The sequence below is a fragment of the Etheostoma spectabile genome, chromosome 21, assembly GCF_008692095.1.
Source record: "Etheostoma spectabile isolate EspeVRDwgs_2016 chromosome 21, UIUC_Espe_1.0, whole genome shotgun sequence".
NCBI classification, from domain to species: Eukaryota; Metazoa; Chordata; class Actinopteri; order Perciformes; family Percidae; genus Etheostoma; species Etheostoma spectabile.
Genome location: NC_045753.1, coordinates 12,449,168 through 12,476,728, shown reverse-complemented (window position 1 = coordinate 12,476,728; position 27,561 = coordinate 12,449,168). Strand labels below are relative to the sequence as shown.

The following is a 27,561-nucleotide window of genomic DNA, read 5'->3' as shown; positions in this document are numbered from 1 at the left end:
ACGGGGAAAGCAGCCATAATGAGTCTTGGGGGATGTGGTCCATGTAGTGTTTTTAATCTGGTCCTGGAGTGGAGCCGGGAAAGATTTGTACACAGCAGTTCAGGGTAATTCTGTCGCCAACGGGTCGGAACAAGTAAGATAGTTGGCGGTAAAGGTTTACTGCTCTTACTTGTCCTACATTATCCTTTTCTTCATTATTTATGAACATCTTAGATCATTTTAGTGCACAAGAAGATTTTGTTCGGTGGGATCTACAGAGTGGAACACACAGTATAAACTTTAAACGGACATGCTGTATCTTGTACTGGATGACACGGCTCCAAACAACTCTTTTTGTTGAATTCCTTGAAGTCCTCATTTGACAGTTTCACAGAATCTCAATTCAGAAAGGCTTAATAAAGCCAAACATATATTATGTTACCCATTCAATGTGGGCAGATATGCTGGAAAGTTCATTATTGTGTAGGCACTGGAAAGGATTTGTGGTTTGGGGAACAAATAAAAGTGAAAAAAATGAGGCACGGGGTATGTTTCCACAAATCATAGGGATTTATGACGAGATTGCTTTTGATAACATCGTGTTCTAAATGAAAGAACTACCTCAGTGGGTTTTTGAAACACTTAGCCTTGTATCTTTTAGCGCAAGTCTCAAGAGGGATTATGGACAGTGAAGAAAGCACTCTACTGAGGTTATTTTATTCCCAATGTAGGAATGTAGCACTACTCTACAGCTGTCCATTTGCACCATATTTATGGGCCTGTCTGAGAGAAGAACAGCTAGACACACTACAGCTGATGTCATTTATGACGATTGGACAGCACAGTCAAACAGTTACTTCCTTTGTGCTCAACAATGCTGCGATGTGGAGGTGTGATGGCTGACCTGTGAGGAAGACAACGGGTTAACATTGTTGTGATAAGCAGGCTGGGGAACTCGGTGCCCGCTAGAGTGGACCGGATGCTCTTTTGCCATCAGAGCCTCGGCCCGTTTGATGATGTCGCCCATGCGATGGATGAAGCCCTCCTTCTCTGATGGCAGGATGAACTCATTGTGTACCTTGAAGGCAAAAGGACAATGGTGGAAGAAGTATTTAGAAACTTCTTCTTCCAATGTTTACATTGTAAAAGTAGCAATACAATGTCAGCATTCTGTATTAATAATAAAAGTCCGGCATTTATCTATTCATATAAGTAAAAGTACACTGTAAGTATTATCAGCACAATCCATAAAGTATCAAAATGACTGCAGAAAAATGTCCCCTGTGAGTGTAATGATATAATATACTAGTACACGCGTAAGTCTTTTACTGTTTTAGCTGTTCAAGGTGGCTCTAATTTGATCTACTTTATATGAAGATGGAGAGTTAAATTTATTAAAATATATTTTAGAAGTCCAACAGCTTCTAAAAAGTTTAGAGTCACTTTACAAAAGACAATATTTTGTAAAGAAGTACAACGTAGCAGAAAATAAACAGTACAAGTACCTTAAAACGGTTCTTAAGCATAAATTTCAATAAATGATGTTCGTTACTTTCCATCAGTTTAAAGGAATAGATAGAAGAATACTTCATATTTGTCCATCTATGAAATCCACCCACTCACCCAAAGACACACCCACCTCCGCTCAGCTAATGCTTATTCTTTGGGAGGAAAAAATACATAAATCATCTCATGTAAATCCACAATCCAACAGCAGTTTGTGGGTTGAGGCGTGGGGGATCGTTTCCTGTCAGCATGGCATAATTCAGCTCATTTAAAACTCCTGAACTGAGAACCACAGGAGCTGTTGTGATGCCAAACGCCAACTGCTCCGCCAAGACTCAGTAAACAAAAGTCCACTGTGTTTTAAAGAGTCAGGAAAACAAGACATTCAGTGAACACAAAGTGCTGCTGCCCCATCACGCCTCGCTCACGTAGGTCCGCGCATGTGTACACTACCTCTAAAGCTTAAAGACAATAACAGGGGGATGGGGCAGCTCACCTGCGTCACTCACTTCACAGAAAGTTAGATACGATATCAGCCAGAGATAGGATCAACAAACAAATAGCTGTCAACTAGAAGCAGGATGACTTATGAGTACATTCAGCTGAGATATAGGAATCTCCGTTAGACTTATCAGTTGTCTCTAACGAAGATTAATAAGTTCCCTTGTTAACCCTTTATAACTCCTAAATTTGGCTTTAATAAGAAATACCTCCACACTGCCTGACAGTATTATATAGTATATATATTCTGTTCCATATCTACATTGAAGCTCTACAATGTTCACATTTCAACCCAAGACCCCATGTTTTTATGGTTGTCCCATTCAATCAAATGAAAAATTAAAGATATGTCTTGTGCATCTTTTTATACACATTTCACTCAAATTCAGTCTGACATAGTTGGTACCTTAAAGCCTAAGTCCTAAGAATTTCCTCTGTAACTTTACTGGAATACAGTTACCTATATTTATTGTATCCTAATTACATAGTGCCGTTCCATGTTTTCTGCTACTCCCCGAGCTATTTATTTAGAGTATTGATTAAAAGACTCCAAGTACTTACTTTCACAGTTAAAGGTTAAAAAGCTCCAATGGTCAGAATTATCACCAAAATATAAGCAATTTTTAATTTTTTCAAAGCCAAATTACAAAAAAAAAAAAATCATTCATCACTAAAACAAAAGCCACCCGTTTTTTTAATTTTTTTTTTAACTTGATCAAAGTTTTTGTTATTGTTGGCCTTCTGAATATGGTACCAGTTGATAATTAAGGACCAGTAATGACTCACCATGACAGCAGCAATGTCTTCAGGGTTATCTCCGTCCAGGTCAAACTTGAAGGTAACCATCTTGTCATTGTGCGTCTGCAGCTGACACTCCACCACCCGGTCCACTTTATCAGAGAGCTGCAGAGACGGGACAGGATGGACAGGATGGCACATCAATGGTAATGACAGGTGTCTGTTCACCCTTTAAAACGCTGCGCAAAACACGGGAGGAACAATGGATTTTATGTGTGTGTGTGTGTGTGTGTGTGTGTGTGTGTGTGTGTGTGTGTGTGTGTGCGTGTGTAAAAATGTGGACATCAATTGTAAGTGTGTATTGCAATCTTTGCACCTCTGTTTGCACTTGTGGTTATGCATGATCTGTTTGTCTCTGTCTGTTGTCCAAACACGCTCGTTAAAAACCCACAGTGTCCTGATCACATGAGAAATGTACTGCGGTTGCCGGGGGAAGAGCAGCATAGCTATTGATAACGTTACATAATCCGGGTGGAGCTTCACCGCTCCCTCGTTAATAATCCGCTAATTCAATGTTTTGATCCAGCTGCTTGATTTATATGTTTACAATGTGCTTTTGCAGTGTTGTAATTAAAGAAAACATTTGCTTTCTTGTACCCCTGTGATGCGCAGCCTTGAGCGCGACCTCCTCCTGAAAAGCTTCCCAGCAGTTCGCTTTGCAGCCGTTTTCTCGCTCTTCTCAGATAGGCCCTCGTAGCCATCGCTCAAGCCTGAAGTCACATCGGAGGCGTAGCTGCACAGAAATAAATTATACATGCTACTGGTTAGACAATACACCCGCAAAAAAAACCATTGAAACCTTTCCCAGGCAGTAATTTAAAAAGTAAATTCACCATATACAACAGAAGTGAATTGAACATCCATCATGGCTGATGGCCTTGGCTTCACATATAATAATAAACAGCACTCTGACGTGTCAAATAAAGTCTTGGGTACCAGTGGCATGTCTCTTGCTTTTAAACAGCGGAGTTAAACAATACAGTTTAACAAGGCCTGTTCAGAGTCCATGGCAAGCTGGTTTTCGTCCGAAAGAATCAACACGTCTGTGTGATCTGTTGTATTTATACAATGAAGAAGTTTTAGGTTTCGGAGAACTGGAGAACATTCAGCATGTTTCATAAAAACCTTTGGTTCAGCTAATTGCGTCTCCTGGGTCTTTTTGGATGGCTGCGTTCCCGGACTCCCCTCCATCTACCTCTCAAACACAGGCTGCAAACATTTACAGGCCTACTGGTTGGCAGCGTCCATTCGTCTCTATTTAAAAACCTCTACCTTACTTCAAAGTAAAGCCCATTTTCACCTATAAACACTGAGTACGTGGAAATCAGACATTAGGAATAAACATTTGTGTTGATACTGCAGATTAAGATGGAATGCAGTTGTGCTCATCAGTAATCCGATTGGCTTTTCTCATAGGAAGAATCAATTAATGGATCCCAAACAGTGCATGCCAAAGCTGTTAAAACATATTACTCAACTAAGCTCATCGCGGTAGACAAACTAAAGGGTAAAAGACCTTTTGACTTTCCCTGGGTTTGTTCTATAGCACATTGAGAATCCCACCCAAATCTACACTGATAGACAACATATTTTGAACTATATTACCTGTATTTAAGCACAGAAATTAATTTTAAAATGTCTTGGCAATGGTTTTGAAAATGGATTGAGTCAAGATTTTGTTTATTTGACATTCCTTTGAAACTGATTACATATTGGTTTTGGACTGCTGGTTGGACAAAAAAACAAGCCCTTTGAAGATGTCAAAAGAATAGAAATTGGCATTTTTCAATATTTATTATATCATTATAAAAAACATTAAAGTCTGAGCAGAAGATGGAGACCAGATGACGACACTCTCATCCATTGTTGGCTCTAAGGCTTAGAATGAAGCCGCTCTCTCCCTTAACATCCCACCAACAAAAACAGGGAAAACAGGGCCTCCACAACATCACACAGAAACCTGCAAGGGTCCACTCTGCCTCACTGCAAAAAAACCACTGAAGAGCCAGTCGATTGCCTCATGCTTGTTGTCGCAGCCCCACAGATGTGGAGGAGGAGTTATAGAGGGAACGCCGGACATTTCTACTAGATTCACATTGATTCGCAGGCCTCTAACTCAAATAAAAAAGGGACTATTGAACTATACTGTTCCTTGAATGTTAAAAAAAGAGCGTAAAAGAAGGCTGAAGAACCTGAGCTACCTTTCCACAGGAGAGTTGAAGCCACTCGTGGGCCTTGAGGTGCCATGCTCTATGCTGCTGGATACTGCAATACTCTGCAAATAGAAATGAGGGAAGTGGTTAGGTGAATGTGGATTAAAGACAATTACTGATTTCCTTTTTTTCTCTTTAGGAAAGTAGCACATTCTGAATTTTCAATACAGTATTTGACCAGTTTTGTCAACACCAAATGTTTCCTTTCTTATTACTCATTACTTATTCCTCTATTTGGCAATTTGCTTCAAAGGAATAGGCACATTTATGTTCCCTACAGGATGAAACCTACTTACTTTGTCGAGAGGATCTTAGGAAACTTTATCTGAAATTTTCCGTAGCGCAATGAGGTTGAGATTTAGTTTTTTAGGAGTGAAATATCCTGCAACTTAAATATTCATGTCATTCCTCAGGATGAATGGTAATAACTTTGGTGATCCCCTGACCTTTCATCTAGTGCCATAATTAGGTCAAAATTTCAGTTTTTCCAAATACTTTGGCTAATGACATTTCCAAACATACTTACTTAACATCAGCATGTTAGCATTGTCATTTCGAGCATTTTAGTCGTTTGAATGCAGCTCAAATCACTGCTGGTCCAAATAACTCTCTGTCGGCACAGCATTAGACGAGTAATGCTGATGGAGGAAGTCTGGTAAAGACATCCTTTTTGCCTCCAAGCTATTCCGCTCTAACCTTTGATGACAACTTCTTTATTGAGGCCACTCACCGAAGGGAAGCGCAAGGCTGGGATGGAGAGACCATTTGCAGTCGAGGTGTTGGTGCGTGTGGTGGGAGGGGTCGCAGACGTGTTGAAATGTCCGGCCTCCAGCAGATCCTGAAGCCCGGAGGAGCTCAGATAGCCGTCTGTCTCGCAGTCAGCTGTTTAAAAAAAAGGACATAAGCAATTAGCATGTGATTAACTGTGCCATGACTAACTACACCCCCCCCCCCCCCCCACACACACACAGGATCAATACTTTAGACGAGATCAAACTGATGCACAAGGACCACCAACAAGAATATTTGGTCTGTTGTTTTAGATAAAGACTATGATATTTAATAACTACGGCACACTGTGCATTGTGAGATAAGACTTACGGGTACTGGAAAATGTAGCTAATCACAGTTTCAAATAGATAAGTCAATAAAGATAAGTTTAAGTCACATTACAACGTACACCCCCAATGTCAACAGCTCTTTGTTCGTTACAATTGTATAGCTAATGCAGCGAGAAACATTTGTCTTCAGTAAAAATAAAACAAATCAAATCGAGAGGTCAAAAGTTGAACTTTCATACACCATTCTGATGTACATGGGACTGACACATAATGTCAGTTACAGTATGCAGTAGTGCCTTTAAGAAAGTGCTGTAATTTAACCTAATGTTAAGGTACTTTACTTGAGCACAGTTTTATGCTACGTTCGACAACAATTTAGAGGGAAATATTGTACTTTTTACTACATTACATTAACCTGACAGTTACTTCATGTTTAAAAAAAAATATGCACCAACTTACAAAATATGATGCATTGTTATTGTTGCTAATAATACTAAGGTATGTTAATCGTAATAATAATAAAAATAATAATAACAACACAAGAGCAAAGCTTTTTTTTTTCTTGTTTTTTATATTTTAACATTTACCATCCTAGAACTTTAAGAATTTGTGCTACTGCGTAGCCGTTTGGATTAAAACACTGTTGAAATATTGGCGTTATCTATCTTCAGTCTTCAGGAACTACTGTTGGAGAAACATCCTTGTTTTAAATTGATATTCCTACTATTTCCTATTATCAATTGGATTTACCAATGTTTTATGAGCCTAAAAATGTGAACTGAAAGCATGAAAACCACCACAGACAGAGGCAGCCTACAAACTATTCATGGCATGTGATGTTATATGACTCGGCTCACAGTTAGCAGAGGACATGCTGTTGAAGTGGAAGTGCTGGTCTGCCTCGGGCTCCTCTGCCTCTGCAGGGTAGTTGGAGCTAATGCCAGAGTCCACAGAGCTGGTGACGGGGGACAGGATGATGGCCGGTGTCTGGGACTCGCTGACTGTAGGTAAAGGAGGGTGTGTCTCTGCTTCTTCTTCTATGGCTTCCTGCTCCTGCTTCTTCTTCCGCTCCTCCGCGTGCCGCCTCAACTTCTCTCTCTGGCGCTTGATGGCCGCCACCCTGTCCCGTATGGCCTTGGCCACGAGCTTAAAGTCTGCCTCACACACAAAGCCAAGTACCACCTGCATAACAAGATACCGAAAAATTCAGTGCACAACATAAAAACATGTGCATACATGATGGACCATGGTTCTTGTTCTTGTTTCTTTGACGTGATAAAAGCTTGTGTGCCAACAATAGTTGTTTTGTAAAACCAACACACACAGGTTGCATTCTCCTGTCTTGCGCAACCTCTTGTGACACCCAGTCCAGCAGAGTGGGACACTCCGTCCAAACCTGCCTCTCAACACATAGTCAGATTACAGCAGATTGGCCGGACTAGATGTCCCCTGCTGATACCAGATTTGATCTTGATGAAAACCACCACAAAGAGGTAAACAAGTAAGGAATTGTGACTTGCATTTTCATTAAAAGTGACCTCTATGGAGGGGCGGGGGGTTCTGAAGGACATAAGTGAATGTTTCGTAACAAGCAAGAGAGCCATTATATTATTAAAGACGTGACCTCAGCTGCTTCCTGAAACACTCTCTCACATTTCAAACCACTGATGATTAAATGTTGAGGACTGCCCTCGACATACTCTGCAAGGCGTTCTCTTCATGTGCTGGAGTGCATTTCCTGAAGTCTCTGCTGTCATAACAGAACCGTTAAAGAAGCCTAATGATGCCGGGGTGCATTGGCGAGGCTTTTTGGGGTCGAGTGTCCAAAGACAGATAAAGTCAGTTACACTAATAATGTCAGACTCTTTGATGTGATGTTACCTTAGCCTGTGACAGAGTCTCCAAATCTAATAACTGTATGCACATTTTAAATAAATTATTGTCAAAGGTTACCATATCAGCAATATCCACTGAATTCTTAACATCTTGAAACTGTCTTTTGATATGTAATACAACTTAGAGGGCCGTATTTTAACGATCTAAGTGCATGAAGCACATGGCGCTTGTGCGTTTAGTGCGTTTTCAAATCCACTTTGACGGCAGAAAAAAGGGTCCATGCACCGGGCACATGGTTCAAAAGGGTTGTTTTTGGTGTAAACAGTAAATACTGTAAATAAACAGTGTGTCATCTCCCATTCCCTTTAAAAGCCAGGCGCGTTTGTACCTTGGCGCATTGCTATTATGATGCCGGATTTGCAACGTCATATTTTTATTTGTATGTTTTGTGTGCGGCTGCTCTTCCCTGTGTGTGTGTAACAAGCATTGTGTGCGTACGCTGCGCATAAGCCTAGGTGCATTTTACTAATTTGCTGTTAAAATAACAATGAAATGCTGCACTATTGACTTTAGACCAGGTTTTTGTTGGTCAATGGCGCGATCACTTTCTGCTGCCGCAAGATAGCAACACGCCAAGAATTCACCTGAACACACCTCCCTGTAAGACCAGCACGCCCATGGGCGCAAAGATGGGCGCAGGTGCGTTTGTTATTTAAACAACATGGCCGCGGGATGGGAAATTAACAACTGTGTCGGTCTTAAAGTAGCGAAGACACTTGTGTCAGGCTTTGCTTTGCCCTGCGCTGCGCTGGGTGCAAGATAGAGCCAAGAATTTTGCTGAAGAAGAAAAGTAATTAGCAGCAAAAGACATTATAAGATAATCTAATTTAGGCTGTTATCCAACCATTTATGCCAATACTAACTAACCATCCAGTCAGCCTTTTCCCGGAAAACCCATAAAAGGCTATCATCATGAATCTAGATGTGGATACCGAGAACATGTTGGGGGTTGGGCTGAAGTCACTGTTATCTGTTGATCTGGGATCAATTACTAAATTTCCTCACTAATGGCTGCAACAAACTAGGTCAGAAAAGCAGTAAATGAGCGTCCGGGTAGCTCAGTTGGTATAGCGCACACTCAGATAGAGAGGTTTACTCCTCGACACAGCGGCCGCGGGTTCGACTCTGACCTGTGGCCCTTTGCTGCATACTGTTCCCCTCTCGCTCCCCTTTCATGTCTTCAGCTGTCTTGTCAAGATAAAGGCTGTAAATGCCCAAAACATAATCTTAAAAGAAAAAAGAAAATCCTGAAAAGGTTCACAGGTACTGTCTTCACGTGCCGCCTACCATCTCCTGAGACACCTCCTCAGGCACGTCTTTGTAGAGCTCAAAGAGAAACTCGATGGCGTTGTTGTCCTTGTACTTCCCGTGGAGCTTCTTGGTGTCGTCCATGCGCAGCCACAGCTTCAGGCCCGACTTCACCATGTCGTCCTCCTCTGCCAGCTCCACGTGCACGCCATTGTTTTCCTGGAAGAAGGGGTGCTCCAGGAGGTCCTGAATGGTGTACCTGCAGCAAAGGAAGAATCTACTTTAAGGCACAGTTTGCAGCTTTTAAACCCAGACATTGTATTAATGTAGTTTCTCATCATTTGTATTCATCCATAACTAATTATGCAAATAACTTCAAGCTTTGGGAAATGTATTTGCATCCTTCAGCAGGTTCTGATCGGGCTGATAAACAGTGCAACATGGTAATTGTTTAGGCCAATTTTTATATATTAGGCCAAATGTCCTTGCGAAAGACAGGAAGTGTAAAAAAAAAGGGTTGCAAAACATGCTTTCTATCAGGTTACGTTGATTATTTTTTGCTCTTATTTGCATGTACACCTAAAACAGGATTTTGTGCAAAATCAAATCCATAATCAAAAGCATGGATTGTGACTGTTTTTGGTCGATCATAAACAGTAAAGATACGTAATGTCAGCCTCCTGCTTTTTCAAATAAAATATCTTGTTGAAAGCCAATACTTCCTCCTTTGTGAATCATATTCATGCTTATATGTTTTAGAAGCTGTAGCAGAATCCTAGATTTCCCAAAACTGCAATAAGGATGGGTGAAATGATACAAAATGACATTTTATTGCAGTATATATTGAAAAACACTAAAAACTAACCTTTAAAAAGCCCTTTTATCAACTGTACGTAAGTCATAGTTTATATACTTTTTCACCTAATGTAACATTTTAGTCCTGAATATTCTGTTACAGAATAGAAAAATTGAATCTGATTCAATTATTTTTAAACTTTTGTGCTGATTGTTTTTAAAGGATTTACTTGAGTTATGACAAGAATCTCCTGATAGTTTACTGGACAAAGCAACAAACAGGAAAAGAGTCTAATAGAATATGGATAGTGCACTTCATAAAGATCAAAAATATGCATTATTCATGTAGTTTGTTATTGTGTTATTGTTGATCACAGTGTATGTTTTCACGTGTACCTTTCATCGTTGTTCATACGAATACAGCCTTCAATGATCTCCTTGAGCTCTGGGACTTTGACTTTGTAGAAACTGTCAGGTTTTATTCCCTGTGAAAACAATCAGAAGAGTTTTACTAGTTTTTTTGTTTTATCGGGCTTCACACTGAATCAAGTGCCAGAGGAGGGTGTGCTTTTAACATTATAAGTTATCAGCAGCAAGGATCTCTTCTAAGTACATTTATCCCACAGTTCTCTTCTCAAGAGGATCTAATCGAAGCAGTAACAGACACTCCTATCTGCACTGCATGTTAACGGTATCCTCTGCTTTGTGACATCTGCCACTAGCCAGCATGACATTCAGCTCTGCAATCATGTCAACACCAGAGGGGAACAATACCAAGAACTTGTGAAAATGGAAAAACCCCAACATGCTCTCCTTCAAGATATTTCAAGGGAACTCTTGACAGCTGGAGCTTGTATGGCTGTTTATCTGAAGACAGAACATATTCAGGCAGGAGCTCTCACTTATACGAAATGAGGGAGTATTTTTTTCTCCCCAAATGCTATCATGAGAATGTGCATAAGATTAGAGCAGCGCTCCCATCCCTGTAAAAACACAGATTAGAAAGCCTGAGTCAAGGTCAAAAAGATGTTTGGCCTACAGATACCCAGGCAACCATCTGATGTAAGGTCAAAACACCCAAATAATTTGATTTAGAAGCAGAAACGCTGAATGATACACTCTGTTATCACATTCACAGACTGACATGTCACACAGTAATTGCTGTCTTTTGTTGTTATGACAACAAATCATTTTCTCAAGATATTCCTGCCTTCCGTTTCAGTTCGACAAAGGACACAGCTGTGAGAAATATTGTTTTGTGCGTTTGACTTTTGTTATTGTCGAAAGAAAATTCATTATGATGTGTGTTACATAATAATTTCACCCAAAGTCATTTCAGAATAAATCCGTTTTCCCACTATTCAAATTGAATTTGTGACTCTGTTTCTTTCCTGTGGTGATGGAGATCAAGATCTTGAGAAATTAGCTTTAATGACAATTATTTCAATGATTCAAAAAGCAATTATTGGACATCTAAATAAAGCATGGTTATGTCTCGCAGGCAATATGTGTTTTTCTTTAACATATATCTTGAGTCCACTGTAAATACACTATTTGGCCAGAAGTATGTGGATGCACCTGCACACAGAATCAAGTATAATATATATATATACTGTATATATATTTTAAATGCAGGCAGGAATTTAAGCAGTGGCATCTATGGTTAGGGTTTGCTTGTGTGTAGGGGAAAGAAGACAATCCTAAATCATCCAAGCAGGAGAAAATGGAAGAATCTTAAGCAAATGAAGAAGCATCTAATAATTTAAACAAAAATAATTTCATTACTAAAGTTAACATTAGTCATTTTGCGTGTTTAGCCCATTTCCAAAGAGTTGTTAGATAGTTCTAAACTGTTGGATTGAAGCAAAACTGTGTAATAGAGGATGTAGAAAGGACAGTCTTTTCCTGTTTAAACAGGATGAGGTCCCTGTGCACAGTGAGGTAAAAAGACAATGTTTTTTTTCCAGCCTTTTTTTAAAACAAAAGTTCCAAAAATGCAAATGTTTTAGCTCCTAAAATGTCAGTAGTTGCTGGTTTTCTTAATGAACTGAAAATCTTTGGGTTTTGTACTGTTGTACGGATAAAACAAGAGATCTGAATATGCAAATCTGGGAACATGGGACATGTGATGTGCATTTTACTATTTTCTAAAACTCAATATAATTCAATTAATGATGATGAATATTGTTGTTGAATGCAATTATTGGAAGTCGCTTTGAATAAATCGAAACAATCTTGTAGATTGTAGATCTATATTTCTTACATCGGCCCTTTTAACAGTAAGTGACTTCAAGTACAAGTCAGTCATATAAATGAGAGGTTTATGGGTTAGTGTTTGTTTTAGGCAGATAAATGTACGTCTGCACTGCCATAAATGTAGAACATAAACAAATTATGAAAGGCATTTATAATGTGATTTTTACTAAATGTTGTTGTGTGTGTCTCCGACTGCACATGGAACATTATTATGTTGTCTTGTTTGTGAAGGTGCCAGAGCCACTCCGACTTGTTGGCGTTGTCGCTTTCTCACTTTCCAGCCTCCAACAGGCACTGTTTGCTTTGCATATGTGACACACACTAAAAGAAACAGCCGTCCTGGTGTGAGTAGAGAGTGAGACAACATTTCCAAAACATATAATTCTACCGTCGCCTGCTTCTGCCCACCGTGGCGTCACCCGGGAACAGCTCAAATACAGTAGCCTAAGGCCGCTGTTGTAATGTCTTAAAACTCACTACACTGCTTCTGCTCTTTTTTTTTCCTAAGAAGTCCCCCATTTCTTTCTGTGTAAAACTTTCTGATGTCATTTAGTTTGTCATGCAGTACGTTGGCACTGGGCGGAGACTCTTCATCCTCAGATATCTAAGAACAAAGCAGATGTATTTTCAAATACATCGGCGCTTACTTACAGTAATATAATTTTTTTTCTGCAAGGCTTAACAAGCAGTTCAGACAGAAAATACGCAAAAGAAAAGTGTTGATAGGTCACTTCCCAGGAAGAAGGGAATGTTCCAGTAAACCAGAATCTTTGAACTGGTAAAGACACTGGCAATTAGTGGACAAATTTGTGCGACCCTGCGTCATGATTGCCGCCTGAGAACAGAAAAGTGGTCAGATTAAGGTAGGGTTCTGCACCCTCAGCTCGTAATGGGCAAAACTGAGCCTCTAATAGACAAAACTAGGCTTTCATTCAATGTGGGCGTCACTTTTTTCCAAAGATTCGGGATAGCCAGACGTACAAACACAAGATATCTTCTTGGTTTAATTCCAGTGTGCACATGGAAGAAACACATGTGGACAACTACATTAAATACAGGTTAAACAAAAAAACAAGGTGGTCCACCCTCCCTTCCCTTTACTCACACTGGTGACTTTGCGGTAGATCTGCGCGGCGTTTTGGCACTCGGAGTACGGGTACTCAGAGGTGGCCATCTCCAGGATGCACATTCCAAAGGCGTAGACGTCCACCGCCTCGTCGTACCTCTCCTCGTACATCTCCGGGGCCATGAACTCTGGTGTTCCTATCATGGTTCAAAGGGAAGAGGTCAAGGTCAACAGTTAATCCAGTACTACTACTAATACATACAAAACGAACATTACACCACCCATAAGACACTAGCAGCATGTAAAACCTTCATCGACTATGAGTATAATCTATAATCTATCAATGAGTATAAACTTCTTCTTTTTTTAATGTCTTGTTGTAAAACACAAACATTAAACTGTATTTATTAATATTTTGAAAGCACAAAAAGATGTAACCACAACCCTGATATACTGTATTATCATCCTTAAAAAAAAGACACAATAAACAGTTTCTTCTTTACACATCCAGCAGACAGGGAGCAACAGGCGCCTCAATTTAGTGGCTTGCTCCTGGCCACTTGATAAATTAAGTCCAAACTTTGCCCCCTTTTTAGCTCAGTTTTGCTCTACACCATCCCCTGAGGGAAATATCTGACTCTTAAGCAGCTAAAATGCTCCACTATGTTCACCAGCTATATATACTGTACACATTAACATATTTCCAAGTAACATGTTTATGTGAGAAATTTCAAATAAGGGATGTGCGGCAAAGCAAAATAAAAAAAAAGAAATGCTCCAAGGGATTGTTTCCTCGTCTTCCATGCTTTCTCAAAGTAGCTAAGTGTTTCAAAGTGAATAAAGAACTCCGTCCATGTGCCTTGTTTGTGTTTCAACATCAATTTCTTTGGTGATTTGATACATGGTTTCCAGTGAAAAGGATCAAAATAAAACCAGTTTTCCAAATCAGTGAGCACAACACACCTTCTTTCTATGAATTCATTAAGCATACAGTATTTTATTGGATCTGGTAAATTAAACTCTCCACAAATCAAGTGTCAACAAGTCTTTATAGATGGCTGACACTCCCTGCATGTACTGGCTGCACCAGATGGAGACATCTCCACTGCAATTAAAAGCCCTTTGTGTAATTAACAAATGCAGGCAGGAAATTAAACAAAGGCATTTATGGTTAGGGCTGCTTGTGTGCAAGGGGAGAGTAGATGGGAAACAACTGATCATTTAAGAACTTTAATAAAATCTAATAAAATAAAATCTTAATTCAACATTAGTGTCATTTTGCATGTTTGGCTAGCACCAGACCAAGCCAAGCTCAATAGATTTGAGACTGAGCGTTGGTCTGGGGAGTCTGCTCTGTAGTTTCTCTGCACAAGAGGCGTCACCAGCGGGCTTAGTTCAAATGATTCTGTACGCAATTGGATAGTCCTTCAACCAATCAGACCAACGATCTGGGTGACGTAGAAGCGCCGGCGCCATCAATCATTGGGCTCCGGTGGCCGCCACTATGTTGAATATAAACAAAAGGCTGGTGGGTCGCTTCTCTATCGTCATTGTGTTAAATCCGCCAATAGCGCACCAGGTGAATAAGCCAGTTTGTGATTGGTTCCCGCAAAATTGTGAACTGAAGGAGGAGAATTAAGTGTGCAGGTTTCCAGAACATAGTGCACGATGAAATCAAATTGCCGGCAGAGTGGGTGGGGTTTACCCAGTCTAATGTTAAAGCCCATTTCCAAAGAATCTTTAGATATAAAGATTTAAAGTTATAAACTGTTAAGCAAAATTGAGCTATAGATGCAATTTCTTTCTTATTAGTGGAAGGAATTATTTGTGCAAATGATCTGACCAAATGTATACTTACCAATGACACTTTTAGCAAAAGAGGCACTTTTGAGAGTGGCCAGCCCCAGATCTCCTATCTTGACAGAACCGGTGGGGCCGGTGATGAAAATGTTGTCACATTTGAGGTCCCGGTGGATGATGGGAGGAGTACGTGTGTGCAGGAAATGAAGCCCTTTGAGGATCTGGTGACTCCAGCGCTGCAGCAGCTTCAGCTTCATCTCCTTGAACCTCTTCAAGTACCTAAAACAAAAGAGGGTAAGACTAAACACTCTCTTCTAAACAGGCAAGAAGAGAAAGACATAATTAATCTCATTTTCTGACAGCCAAGAGGAAGTTTTAAAGTGAGCCAGTTTCCTGAATTCTCTCCCAGAACATTGTATTCTTTATCCTGAAACCTTTTATCATAAGACAAGGTGTCAAACGAGACACAAATATTCTCTTCTCTATGGAAGACATAAAGAGTTTTACTTGGAAAAAGGATATTTGCCATTTGAGAAATGTAACTAAAGACAGAGCGCAAAACATAACTGCTTTCAGGCATGGAGATTTTTATCCTTTTTAAAAATGACGGCAGTTTAACAAGGAATTGGATGGATTGGATTGCATTAGACTGTTAATATTAACGGACAGATCATGTGTGACATCACCCATTGGTTTGTGGAGATCTGCTATGAGTCGGGTGAGTTTGCCGTTACGGGTGCAGCCATCCTGGTTGTGGATGTGACGATTTTAGAAGGGAGGGTGGAGCCATCTAGACTGTTGGGCAGTATCTATCTGCGATGTTAGCCTACATAATTCCAGGTAAGATTTAGCTTCGCTAGGTTTTAAATATATCTTTGTCCCATAGTTATATTACATATAAGACAGGCCACAAAGTGTCAATCACATCATAGCCCTAAAACACTCCCTGCTATTTTAAAATCAGCGAGACCATAATTCAAAATGTTAGCATCACTGTGTTGCAAAAGACTTAAAACTAGCCATTGAGATCATAAACTCATTCTGAAAAAGTTTTCTGAGGTAATAAATGAAGTGAGAAGTGGGTCCCTTTCTCATAAACTTCTACAGAAACCTCCTTTTGCCACCGCACGTGTCGCCCCCTTCTGGAATTCAGATAGAGGTGCAGGTTTAAGGCACTTCCGCATTTGCAGCACTTTGCTGAACCAAATGCTTTGTCCATTAATATTAACGGTCTATAGGAGAGACTCACGTTTTGAGCGTGCCTGAGGTCATGAGTTCAGTCACCAGGATGATGCACTTTTGGCCCTTTACTGACGACTTCCAGGAGTCGTGGAAGCGGACGATGTTCGGGTGCTGAAGGCCCTTCAGCATGTCCACCTCCTCACTGAAACGCTGCCGCTCTGCTTTGGTCAGCTTACGGGTCTGCAGAGAAAATCACTGTTATGAGTATCTTTACATGCAGAGTTGTATCCCTGTTCTGAGTTCTGAGTATGTTCTGTAAATTCACATGAAACATGAGTAATGCATAGGTGTGTCTTTGGTTCTTCGACATCTTAACCACTGTCATTTCTGTAACCACTGCGCAACCTCGGCAGTTGATAAAGACTTTGTTGATCCCTGGGGGGAAATTCATGAGCTTGAAGATCAGAATTGCCATTTTGTTTTTTACATAATTCATTCAGCCTGACATTACATTCATGTTATGTTAGCCAACGTCTGCTTGGGAGGGAGGTATTTTGTTGTTTTGTTGCAACTGATGTATCTACCCTACTGTCATTTGTAATAAACACTAAAACTGTTATTGGTTGCTAGGAGAAGTTATCATGCTCTACAACCTTTTTTCATGAAAATCATGTGATTCTGAAGTCTGGAACCGGGCTAAAAATTCACAGCATTGCTGAATTTACTGCTCTGCTGACTTTTATAACCAGTGATAAAAGAAAAGGGCGTCAGAATTTCACTTTTATTCCAGCGTGTACATCACAATTACATCTCTTAATGTCCAATCTTCAATGTTTTTGTTTTACTGGCAATCCAGTTACAACTTGAGTTGAGACTGCACACGCAGCAAATCATGTTTAGAAACTTGTTTAAGGTTTATATACCACAATATTCAGGTTTCTCAAAACCAAGAATGAAGGGTTTATCCTCAACACATAAGACACATACTCCAAAGACCTGATCTTCACTGAGATAAAATAGTCATGTAAACACTCCAGAAAAGCTTTAAAAAAAAAAGACATTCAATTGAGGCCGTATTGTTTCCAAGGTCAGAAACTTTGAAGCAAAACGTTTAAGTCAATATGAACAAAAAGTCCTTAAAGATATTTAAACATCTAAAATTTAATGAAAACTGGCCAAACTGCATCTGCTGATGAAGGTCGTGTGATGTGCTTGAAAGCTTCACAAAATGGACCTTGAGGTAAGATTGTTTTGTCCACCATAAACATGCAGTTGTGTTGACAGTTAAGTTGCCGAGCTCTGGTCTTGTCAGGGTTATGTACGGTTAGGGAAGTAGGTAGCAATAAACCCAGCATGCAAATACTAGGAATCAATTCTAATAAATCACTTCTAACAATCTAAAGAGCTTGCTGCAGCTCTGGAAACCATAGATTCATCCATCTGGATGACCCTACAGTTACATAATTACAATTATTTTATATGATTTAGGGGGGAGGTTTCTGAAATCCATGTAAAAGTGTACCAAACACTGCAATCACACTGGATGAACAAAGACATTTTTGTGCTTCCTCTAGGATGAATGGCCCAATGTAGCTGCTGTTGGAGTAACTCTGCCTGTGGTCAGTGGTTAGTGGAAAACTCCTGGGAGACTTCAGGGCCATGAATCCAGCATTGAGGTGGAATTCTGGGAAAAAGGCCCTGCATATGTTTATGCTTACAATCAACTTGACCATTGCTACTCTCTCTCTCTCTCTGTCCTTCGTCTCTGCTGCTTCCCAGTGGGTGACTGTTGCTAACGCTAAGCTGCTGCATCAATAAGGCTTTTTGAATACCTGCCCTGTCTGAAATCACACAACCCAAGCCCCGTTTTACCTGCGTCAGTTACCTGTCAAGCTGTCATGTTCCAATACACCAGCAATTCAAAGACCCAGAGGCCACTTCTGACTAAGTGCTTTGCACTCAGGTGGCCAGTGATCAGTTTGTGGTGTAAACCCAGACTGCAGCTTATTCCTCACATGCAAGACCATTGTCAGAATTACTATGTAATGACTATAATTTGTTTAAAATTTCACCAGGGTTTTTAAAAGGCTATTAAATGGTACAAATGTTCATAAATTCTCTGATTATGTCAAGTCATCTTTAATGTAATTTGAGCTTCATACGCTCAATTTAGCTTTAAGGACCTTAAAGACTTTTACAGACATTGAGGACATTGGACACTGAGGTTTTTTTGTGCTATAGATCACTGTATGCAAAAAAAACACACACCTTATGGGGTAAATGCAAGAGTGTGAGTGTGCAGTTTGTGCGTAAGCCTGGGTGAGTCAGTGGGTTTATGGATTGATTTGCATCTGGATATTTATGTGTCTAAGCGCGATAACACCAGACCCCTGTGTGGCGAGCTTTGTCTCCTGTTGATAGTCGCCTGTTCTGCGGCTGTTTGCAGCACACACTCAGTGTAACACACATTAGCTGTGGCATGCAGCCGAGCCACTTGACTCTGACACATCCAAAACCACAGGACTTACTAGAGCTCGGCCTGCTGGATGGCTGAATGCTAAAATGAAAAATGCAGGCAAGATTTGGCAACTTCAGAGGTAAAAACAAAAGTCCTGCTGTGGCAACAACACAGTTCATAAAATCTGAGCAGTTCACCAAACTAGATATTTCATGTGACTCATCAAAAACCTGTCCAATAAACTAAGGAGATGTAAAATGTCAAAGAAGTGGAAAAATTAAGTACAGATGGAAACAACAAGTGAACTTTGTTAATACTGTGATACTGTTATGTATTGTTATTGGTGATGGCTGATTTCAGGGTGACATAATCTGCTCCCAGTAAAAACAGAACAGCCGAAATGGAAAACTAGCCACACAGGAGGGCTTCAGTTTGACTGACATTGTTTTCTCATTATGACCAACTAATCGGTCTAATAGACAAGATTATTACTTTTATCATTTAAGATAACTATAGTGTGTTTCAATAAGACTTCATGATATCAATCTTCAGTCAGAGGCCCTGTGGCATTTCCCAAAGAAGGAAACCTCTGTTGACAACTGTGAAAGTCTATCTAACGTTTTCTATCTGCCGCCACCTCTCTCGTCCCCTACCCCTCTTTAAAAATTCAAGGCAAAACATTGTGCAACACTGGACAAAGCGTGCGGGGGGGGGAGATGTTTCTGGGCAGAGGCAGGGGGTAGGGTGGGGGTCGGGGCACAAAAACAAACCATCTCCGTTTTGAAAAGAATAGATAGATTAGGGGTGTGCGTGTGTGTGTGTGTGGTGTGTGTGTGTGGTGTGTGTGTGTGTGTGTGTGTGTGTGTTGTGTGTGTGTGTGTGTGTTTGTGTGTGTGTGCTAAAGGTTTTCTCATACTGTTGTTTGTTCCAGTTGGATGTTTTATTCTTAGCTGCTACCAGAAGGTGTGTGTGGTGAGTTGGGGGTCTGCAATAGCATGGGTTGGAAATATTTGGGCTCTGTGCCACTGAGTGGAGTTACATAAGCAGTGTTGATGGTAGAAGAGCCACTGGTATTAAGGAGACCCTGTCAGCGGCCGTATTATGACAACCAGAACATGAAGACATTTCAGCCAACATTTGCAACAAACCAGGTGGTGTACTTTCTGGCTTAAAACGGCAATGAGCAGTTTGCACTGTCCTGGTGTTACTCTCTAAAGTCTGAGCAGGATTGTGGAACATCCAGTCGGTGTGGACAGACTGTGGTATCTGCAAGAATTTTGACTAAATACAGAGAGAAAAGTAGGGCAAGTGAAAAAATGGATTCACTCAAAGCACTTATAGCCCTGAGGGATGTGTGTTAAGGGTTAGAAGCTCGGGTTTCAATGCAGCTTTTCACATCCATGTCTTGAATACTTGGATCTGCATTAAAAGTTATGTTAAATATAGTATCTAACCCAATAAAAACTCCTAAACCAAGGAGGTATTAGTCTGTCTCTTTATAGTACAAAACTCAGATCACAAATACATCAAAATAAAAATAACAAGAGTGATTTTCTTAAACAGCTAGGCACTATGGTTTTATCTAATGTTACTAATTCAGGAGTAAGTAGTGCATTTGTTGGGAACTATTTTCAGCAGTGATCTGTGGATTAACAAACATTTGGTGCGCTGGTTAGTATTTATACAGTACGACAGCAGCAAAACAGTGTGTGTGGGATTAATTTCATATAAAATACAGTGCACATGTTGTAATGAAGGCACATGTCACCCAGTGGAACAGTATGGCGCATTTATGTGATTTTAATATGCTATAGCTCTATGGCTCATAGGAATGAGATAAATCAGACTTTTTCCACATGGGTAATAGTTTTTAGTAGGATCAATTCACTTTTGGCTTTTATATTAGCATGCATGCAAATATACACACAGTATACTGTATATATATTATACACAGTATATTATATATATATATATATTATACACAGTATACTGTATATATATATTATACACAGTATATTATATATATATATATATATATATATATATTATTACTATATATATTATTTTTCTTTCCCTATTTTCTGACAGTTTATGGACTAAACAATGAATCGGTCAATTGAAAGAAATAGGATGAAGTAGTAGATCACTTAAACAATAATTAGTTGTAGCCAAGGAAAGGCAACAGGTTATAATAGCTAGACAATGTGGGATCAAGGTTGACAAAAAAGATTTTAAAATATGCCACAGCACAAGGCATAACTTTTTGTGTAATTCCAGAAACATTAACATTCCTCTGGCATACATTTTCATCTACATTTTGACCTCTGTTTGAACCCTTTCATGGACTAAACGGTAAGCCGTTCCCTCTTCTTCCTGTCGTTAACTTATTATTAAAAGTGCTGTTAACGGGCCATAACTCCTGTGTTCCAGATGCTGACAGTGAGGAGCCCTGTAGACAAAGACCAGAGTTCACATAGTCCTTTTGATGGTGGAGTAGGCGGGACATAACCTGCATGCCTTCGGAGGTGGTCGCGACCAGCTCACCAAGATAGGGGATTAAGGTCAAAGGCAAAAAGTGAAAAAAACTGTTTGACCCATAGGTCTAACCTCATGCCTGACATACCTCTCTTGACTGACACATGCTTTGTATAAACACACTCACATAGGCACTCACGCTGGTACAGTGTTGCATTGAGATGTTTGCAGGTGAGAACTGAGGTGGCAGTATGTTCTGTAAATGGAGCGGGCAGAGGGAAGTTAGCCATTAATCTCATCAGGATTGAGGACTCAGACCAGCCTCTGACTGCTGCTCTCACACAACAACCTGACCTGACTTGTAGCGTCCGGCTAATTACCTGCACTAATAAGAGAGACCTAGATTCAGGATTACACTATCTCTCGTGTATTTCAACAGGGAAAAGCCGCCTGTCGAGCAAATCTTTTCCATCTGGCTTTAGATACTTTTTCTAGATATAAATATATTTTATATATAGAAGAAAATCTGCTAACGCTATTACAGTTTGGCTGTTAGTATTTATTCATTTAGTTGACCTCATTTTAACAGTGTCAATGTTCTCTGGTAGACAAACTACTATAAACTATGTAATGGAGACACCAAATGATCTCCTTTGGCATAGTTGGACTGGTACGTCTTGTTACTTGTTAAGGTCAACAAATCCACACATATTGATATATGTAATAACCTTTATTGGCATATTTGCACAAGTACAAGGTTGTCCTCTGTACAGTAGAGTAGGAGATGTCTCAGAAAGTATTGCATCACCTTGTATGAAAAACTAAGGTTGATTTGTTTGAGAGCTGGGAGATCTTGTATGCTTAGTGTGTTTACTGTGTTATTCTTAACATCTTAACCTGTCTGGTGTTTGCTTTTAGTGACTCACTAAAACCTCAGTTAACAGTATTCTATAAACTGCTCTGCAGTTCTATTACTGTCATTTAAGACCTTTCTTGTTAAATAATCCCCATGCCTTTCAAACTGAGAGCTGAATTGCGCAATTACAGTCCCTGGTAACGTTTTCCTTGCACGCTACCACCTTCAACCACCACCATCCCTCACTATATAAGCTTTGTAACAATGTTTTGACATGGCAGCTTGTGGTAATAGAAATGACAGACGTATTCTACAGTTGTTTATAGGTGTTCAATGAACAAAATTATAAACTGCAATGGCTGAAATGTTAGCACATCAGTATGTAAGACGTTGAGGAAATTACTAAGGCTGATCACACACACAATAATTCATCAATAATTCATAAGCAATGCCCCCTTTCTGACTTTAACACTCAACTTGTTGGAGTGTATGCAGTCTGAAGATCAGTTTGACCTGTGACACTTTTCAACTGACCTCAGGTCAAAGTTAAATGCAGACGAGAGCACATTTAACATATCAAATAACCATGCAAGGGAAGGAAGATTTAAAATACTTAAGGGGAAAGTATATGGCCGGCTCTTTCAATGTAATGGCATTTAAAGAGAAGAGTGTGAATGGAACAAACACCCAGCAAACCACAGAAAGATCACGAGATGTCTGGAGGATACAGCTTTTAAGAGTTTTTGTCAATAAACAGCAGTTACGGCTTTTGTAGTCTCGCATTGCCAGGCCATCTTCCACAGCGCTGAAGAGGAGGGTCTGACTTGTCCACACAGCTAAGCACCGGACAACGCAAAAACAACAAGCAATTTGAATCACTACAATCTAAAAAAAAAAAAAAGGTTTCTGCAATTTAATCAGCTTGCCTGCTGCTTGTTAGTAACTTACTATACTGTATGACTGTGAAAAGCCTCACAGCGTTGTGAGAATTCAATGTACAAGTGATGTGTCAGATGAGATTCCTCCATAAATGAACATATATTTAGCTGCATCCTGCACTCCGAGGCAGCCTGTCATGTTTCACCACAGTTCTGTCTTGTGCATTTATAAAGAGTCAATGGGCCAGGCAACATCTGTGCGCGTACATCTTTACAACCTTTCTTATCGAGTTACGGCTACTGAAATAATACATGTTTGACTGTAAATATTGTGCATTAATTCACATCATTCTTCTAAAAACTGTTTGATTTTGTATTATGTTATTGGCCTCCTAAGAATGGACAGTTCTACAGCTCATGAAACATGTTCCCACCGCATCACAATTACCTTTAATAGTGCACAGATTTCATCTAATCATTGACGTTAGTGAATGGAACCCAACAAACTACTAATATGATTATAAGAAGGACCTCATGCGTAATTACTTTAAAATGTTTCCGATAATTATTTCCCATGCCATCGTTACTACAGACTACAGGCCTTAACAAGTTCATGACAATACAGATCTGTCAAATTTTTAAAAAACCCTCTTGGGCATATTCCTGAGATCTTCTGGCGCCAGTAAAAATATTTGTGCTTGGTTTTATGATTCATTGAAGTCTTCTTGGGTGACAAAAAAAGGAAATGCAGAATACAATTACAAGAAGGTCTAGGCCAATGTTACCAAACTTTTTATCTTCTGGGTTGTTTAATTTCAATAATGTTCTAAAGGCCTGAAGAACTAATGTTGTTGTAACTAATGGTTTTATCATGGGATTGTTATTCTGTTACAACGATTGTTTTGATCAGTTCTAAGCAATTAATACAAACAAGGATTGGGTTGCCAGTTTATGAAATAACTTAATTTTATTTGGAAACTAGAAGACCACTCGGAGAGCGCAGACCTCTCTCACAATGTCAACGCAAGTGAAAAAAAAAAATTAATGTAAAAATCCTGATTAGAATTCACTCCAAAATTTAGTCCTTGACCCATGCTACACCCTTTCACCACGTTTCACAAAAAGTAGTAGTATTTTTTTTTTATAATCCTACAGACAGACAGACAGACAGACAGACAGACAGAGCTGAATCAAAAATATAACCGCCACGGCAAAATTAATAACCATGAATAAATGCCTGCGGGTTTCTCACTTCAACAATATTTGTTAGTCATTAATTAAGATAAATGTAGTTGTCAAACAGGCCATTGGATGTTTTCTTGAAGAGAACAAAGCAAGTCTCATGCTGGGATTAACATTAACCAAAGGGATTTTTTTGAAACCGGGCAACCCAAAGGTTGTGCTTATAAAAGCTTATTATCTCACCACCCTAAAGTCTGGATCTTGACCTCCAAGTTGGGAGCCACTGGGCTGGACAGCACCAAAGCTATCACCGTTTGATCCATCCTCAGAAAGCTCCACACACCTGGTTCTCCAAGCAGGACAATTCATGCTCAGCTTTGTTGGGAACTCCTATTTGACTGAGATATATGACCAGGAGAGCATTAGATCCAAAGCCTTTTGAGGTTGTACTTTATGAACCCAAATCTCAGCAACAGCCAGCAAACCGAGAAGGAGCTTCCATTCTCAGGGCAGTTTTGTCCTTTTATTATTGCTTTTTATAAAGCTGATAAATGTACTTGACATTCCAAATACCTGGGAAGAATTGAAACAGTCTTGTATTCACTTTATAATCATGTTCTGTACACATGTTTTTGTAAAAGTCATTCAAACTGAAATGAAACTACTGAAACTGTATTTCTGTGCTGCAGGAGGGGTTCAGCTGCATAGTGTTACACTGACAAACAAGTATGTGATACCATGTGCCACTGGCAACCGGGACCGGATATAGTTTACGAAGTGATGGTATGTAAGCCGTGCCCTTGTCACAGGAAGGCAACATAATTAAAGATTTATGAATCCTCGACTGGCTGCCCACTTAAGAGTCAAAATTACTTTAGAAACCCACAGAGGAAGAAAATAAATGTGAACTAAGATTAATTGACGTTTTCTGTTGACGGAGAAAACACTTTACAGTGTTTTTTGATGTCATTTTTATTGCAACTTGCTGGACCTCAAACAGGTCGAGCCCTTTCTGTACACCAATTCATCCCAGGACTCATATTGCAACTTAGAGCACATTTACACCTCTGGCACCTCCGTCCTGCATGCTCTGACACACATGGTCAGTTCAGAAATGACCGGAGGTGACCCCGGGGGGCACTCTTTTCCCTAACCAACCATAGCCTCAGAGCCATTACAGCTTTTACAACTTTAGGTCTTTGGTTTGTTTAGGAAGCAGGACTTGTGTCTCTCCAGGGCCCAAACTGCAGGGGGACCACATGTTTTCCTCTGAAGGAATGGCTGTACAGTCACACACTGTCAATACTAAAAACACCGTGGAGAGAAGAGGCATTTCCAAAGTGTACAGCCGATATTTCCCCCTCTATACAATGCACAATATTGGGCTGTCCATCTGCAATAGACACTCGCAAGAGAAACCAGACAGTCATCAACTTGTCAATAAGTCAACTAGATGAATCAATGGACAGGGAAAAGAAATGATTTTGATAACCAATTAATGAGTTAAAAAACTCAATTATACAAACTGACATATGGGGATTTGCTGTTTTTCTCTGTATTAAATCACTGTACTCAGAGTATGTTTGGGTTTTTGGTTGTTGGTCAAACAATTCTGGTGAACATTTGGCACTATTTTCTGATCATTTGTTGGACAGTTCAATCAATTGGCAGATTTAATGGGAAATGAAAGTACTAGTGATAGTTGCAGCCCTATCATCAACCCTGAACAGTTGTCCTGGTGCCGTCACTGGCACCTGGACAAGTCCAGGGACGTCAAAATTTGAGATTGAGCTGTCTGGAATGTAAAATGTGACTGCAACATGTACAAACCGGACGTGATGTTGAAAGTGTGATTCTAAAATATTTCTTTCCTAATTTATTGGTTTACTGAACGGATGCTGCATGTTAATAAAAATAGCTATGAATGCGCCGGGGTAAGATTAAAATAAATGTTATTGAATTAGTTGTATAAGCATGCGGGGCAATATAATAAAAAGGAAATAAAGTCAGTAAAAATATAATATTTTACAGTGTACAGAATAAACACTAAATTCATATTGTTCTATCTGACACAGATTGGGCCAGATTTGTTTTAAACCCACCTTGCACAGTGTGGCAGGCTGTAACCTGAAAGACTACTGCTCCGAGGACTTTAAGTGTGTAAGGCAGCGATTCCCAAAGTGGGGGTCGGGACCCACAGGGGGGTCGCTAGCCAGAGAGGGGGGGTCGCAAGTTGGTTTCCAGAAATAAAGCAAAAATTTAAAAATGATTAGAAATAGCATATGTTAGCCAGGATTTTAACACATGATGAAACTAGTGGCTAAATTTAAAGTAAAACCAAGCAAATAACTAAAAAGGGGACAGCTCTTTTGATTTTCACGCCTATAGTGCGTGCGCGGTTGCGAGCAATGTTTATATACGTTTATAGTGGGGGGGTCGCAAGTCACTTGCACTGTTAATTTGGGGGTTGTGGGCTGAAAGTTTTGGGAACCCCTGGTGTAAGGAATCATCTTTATGAAGAATAGTTTGGATACACATTGATAGACAGAGGGTTAGGAGCTAATCTGAGAGTTAAGGGAAAGATCCAGTAAAGGAAAGTGACATAGGCATCAAGGACATATATTCAAGGAGTAAATATGACAGAGCCTATGTGATTACAGTAAACACAAGAGATTCTTCTAGAGCAGGGGTGAGTAACCTTAAGCACGTGTGCCACCATTGGCAAATGCTAGTTCAACCAGTGGCACACTAGTAATAAGTGTGAAAGAGAGTTTTTGAGAAATGTTCAATCCGAAGTGCACAGACTGTTATTAACAGTACTTTGATTGACTTTTTCCCCATCCGCATTGTGCAAAAACCCACCTCCTCTGCCTCTGATTGGCTAGTGCTTGTTGCCTTCTTTACAGAATGCGATGCAAAAGAAAAATAACAGCACTGCCTCCGCGAGCTCAACATATGATGGCAGGCTTAATGCTGACAAGAAAATTTTTAAATTATAGGTTGCCAACCCGTTCTAGAGGAATATTGGTGTTATATTGAAAGGATAAGCCTGGTGTCAAAAAACAAGCTTGAAAAACAAGATACAGAGCCAGTGATTGTGCAACATATGGGTCACCAATATACTATTACTGGGCGCTGGAAAACTTTAAACAAATCTGGACCACTTGCTAAAATCTCTCACAGCAAATATCAATCCACAGTACAGAGGGACCCCCCCCCACCCCCCCAAACAAAAGTAGCGACTCAGCAGAGACAGAAGCTTTGCCAGGAGCACGCAAAAGTACAATAGCTCAGTTATTACATCTGGCAGTTGGAGGAGAACCAGTTTGTAATTTGTTTTTTTCCACTTAGTGTTCCCAGTTTGTGGCTGGCAGAGTTACATGTAACTCCCATTGAGAAGCTTTTTACTGA

The 27,561-nt window shown here is 39.9% G+C and overlaps 1 protein-coding gene across 5 annotated transcripts in view; it reads right to left on the bottom strand.

Moving 5' to 3' along the window:
* wnk4a (WNK lysine deficient protein kinase 4a) overlaps nucleotides 1-27,561 on the bottom strand; it is a 44,937-nt gene that overhangs the window by 10,362 nt on the left and 7,014 nt on the right. For all 5 annotated transcript variants that reach the window (XM_032501998.1, XM_032501997.1, XM_032501994.1 and 2 more), the window contains exons 3-13: nucleotides 16,369-16,541; nucleotides 15,178-15,398; nucleotides 13,359-13,516; nucleotides 10,394-10,482; nucleotides 9,242-9,461; nucleotides 6,916-7,240; nucleotides 5,728-5,879; nucleotides 4,986-5,059; nucleotides 3,382-3,517; nucleotides 2,773-2,889; nucleotides 884-1,057 (exon numbers count right to left, since the gene is read on the bottom strand). In XM_032501998.1, the coding sequence (XP_032357889.1) occupies nucleotides 884-1,057; nucleotides 2,773-2,889; nucleotides 3,382-3,517; nucleotides 4,986-5,059; nucleotides 5,728-5,879; nucleotides 6,916-7,240; nucleotides 9,242-9,461; nucleotides 10,394-10,482; nucleotides 13,359-13,516; nucleotides 15,178-15,398; nucleotides 16,369-16,541 (1,839 nt within the window). The remainder of the gene's footprint in view (nucleotides 1-883; nucleotides 1,058-2,772; nucleotides 2,890-3,381; nucleotides 3,518-4,985; nucleotides 5,060-5,727; nucleotides 5,880-6,915; nucleotides 7,241-9,241; nucleotides 9,462-10,393; nucleotides 10,483-13,358; nucleotides 13,517-15,177; nucleotides 15,399-16,368; nucleotides 16,542-27,561) is intronic.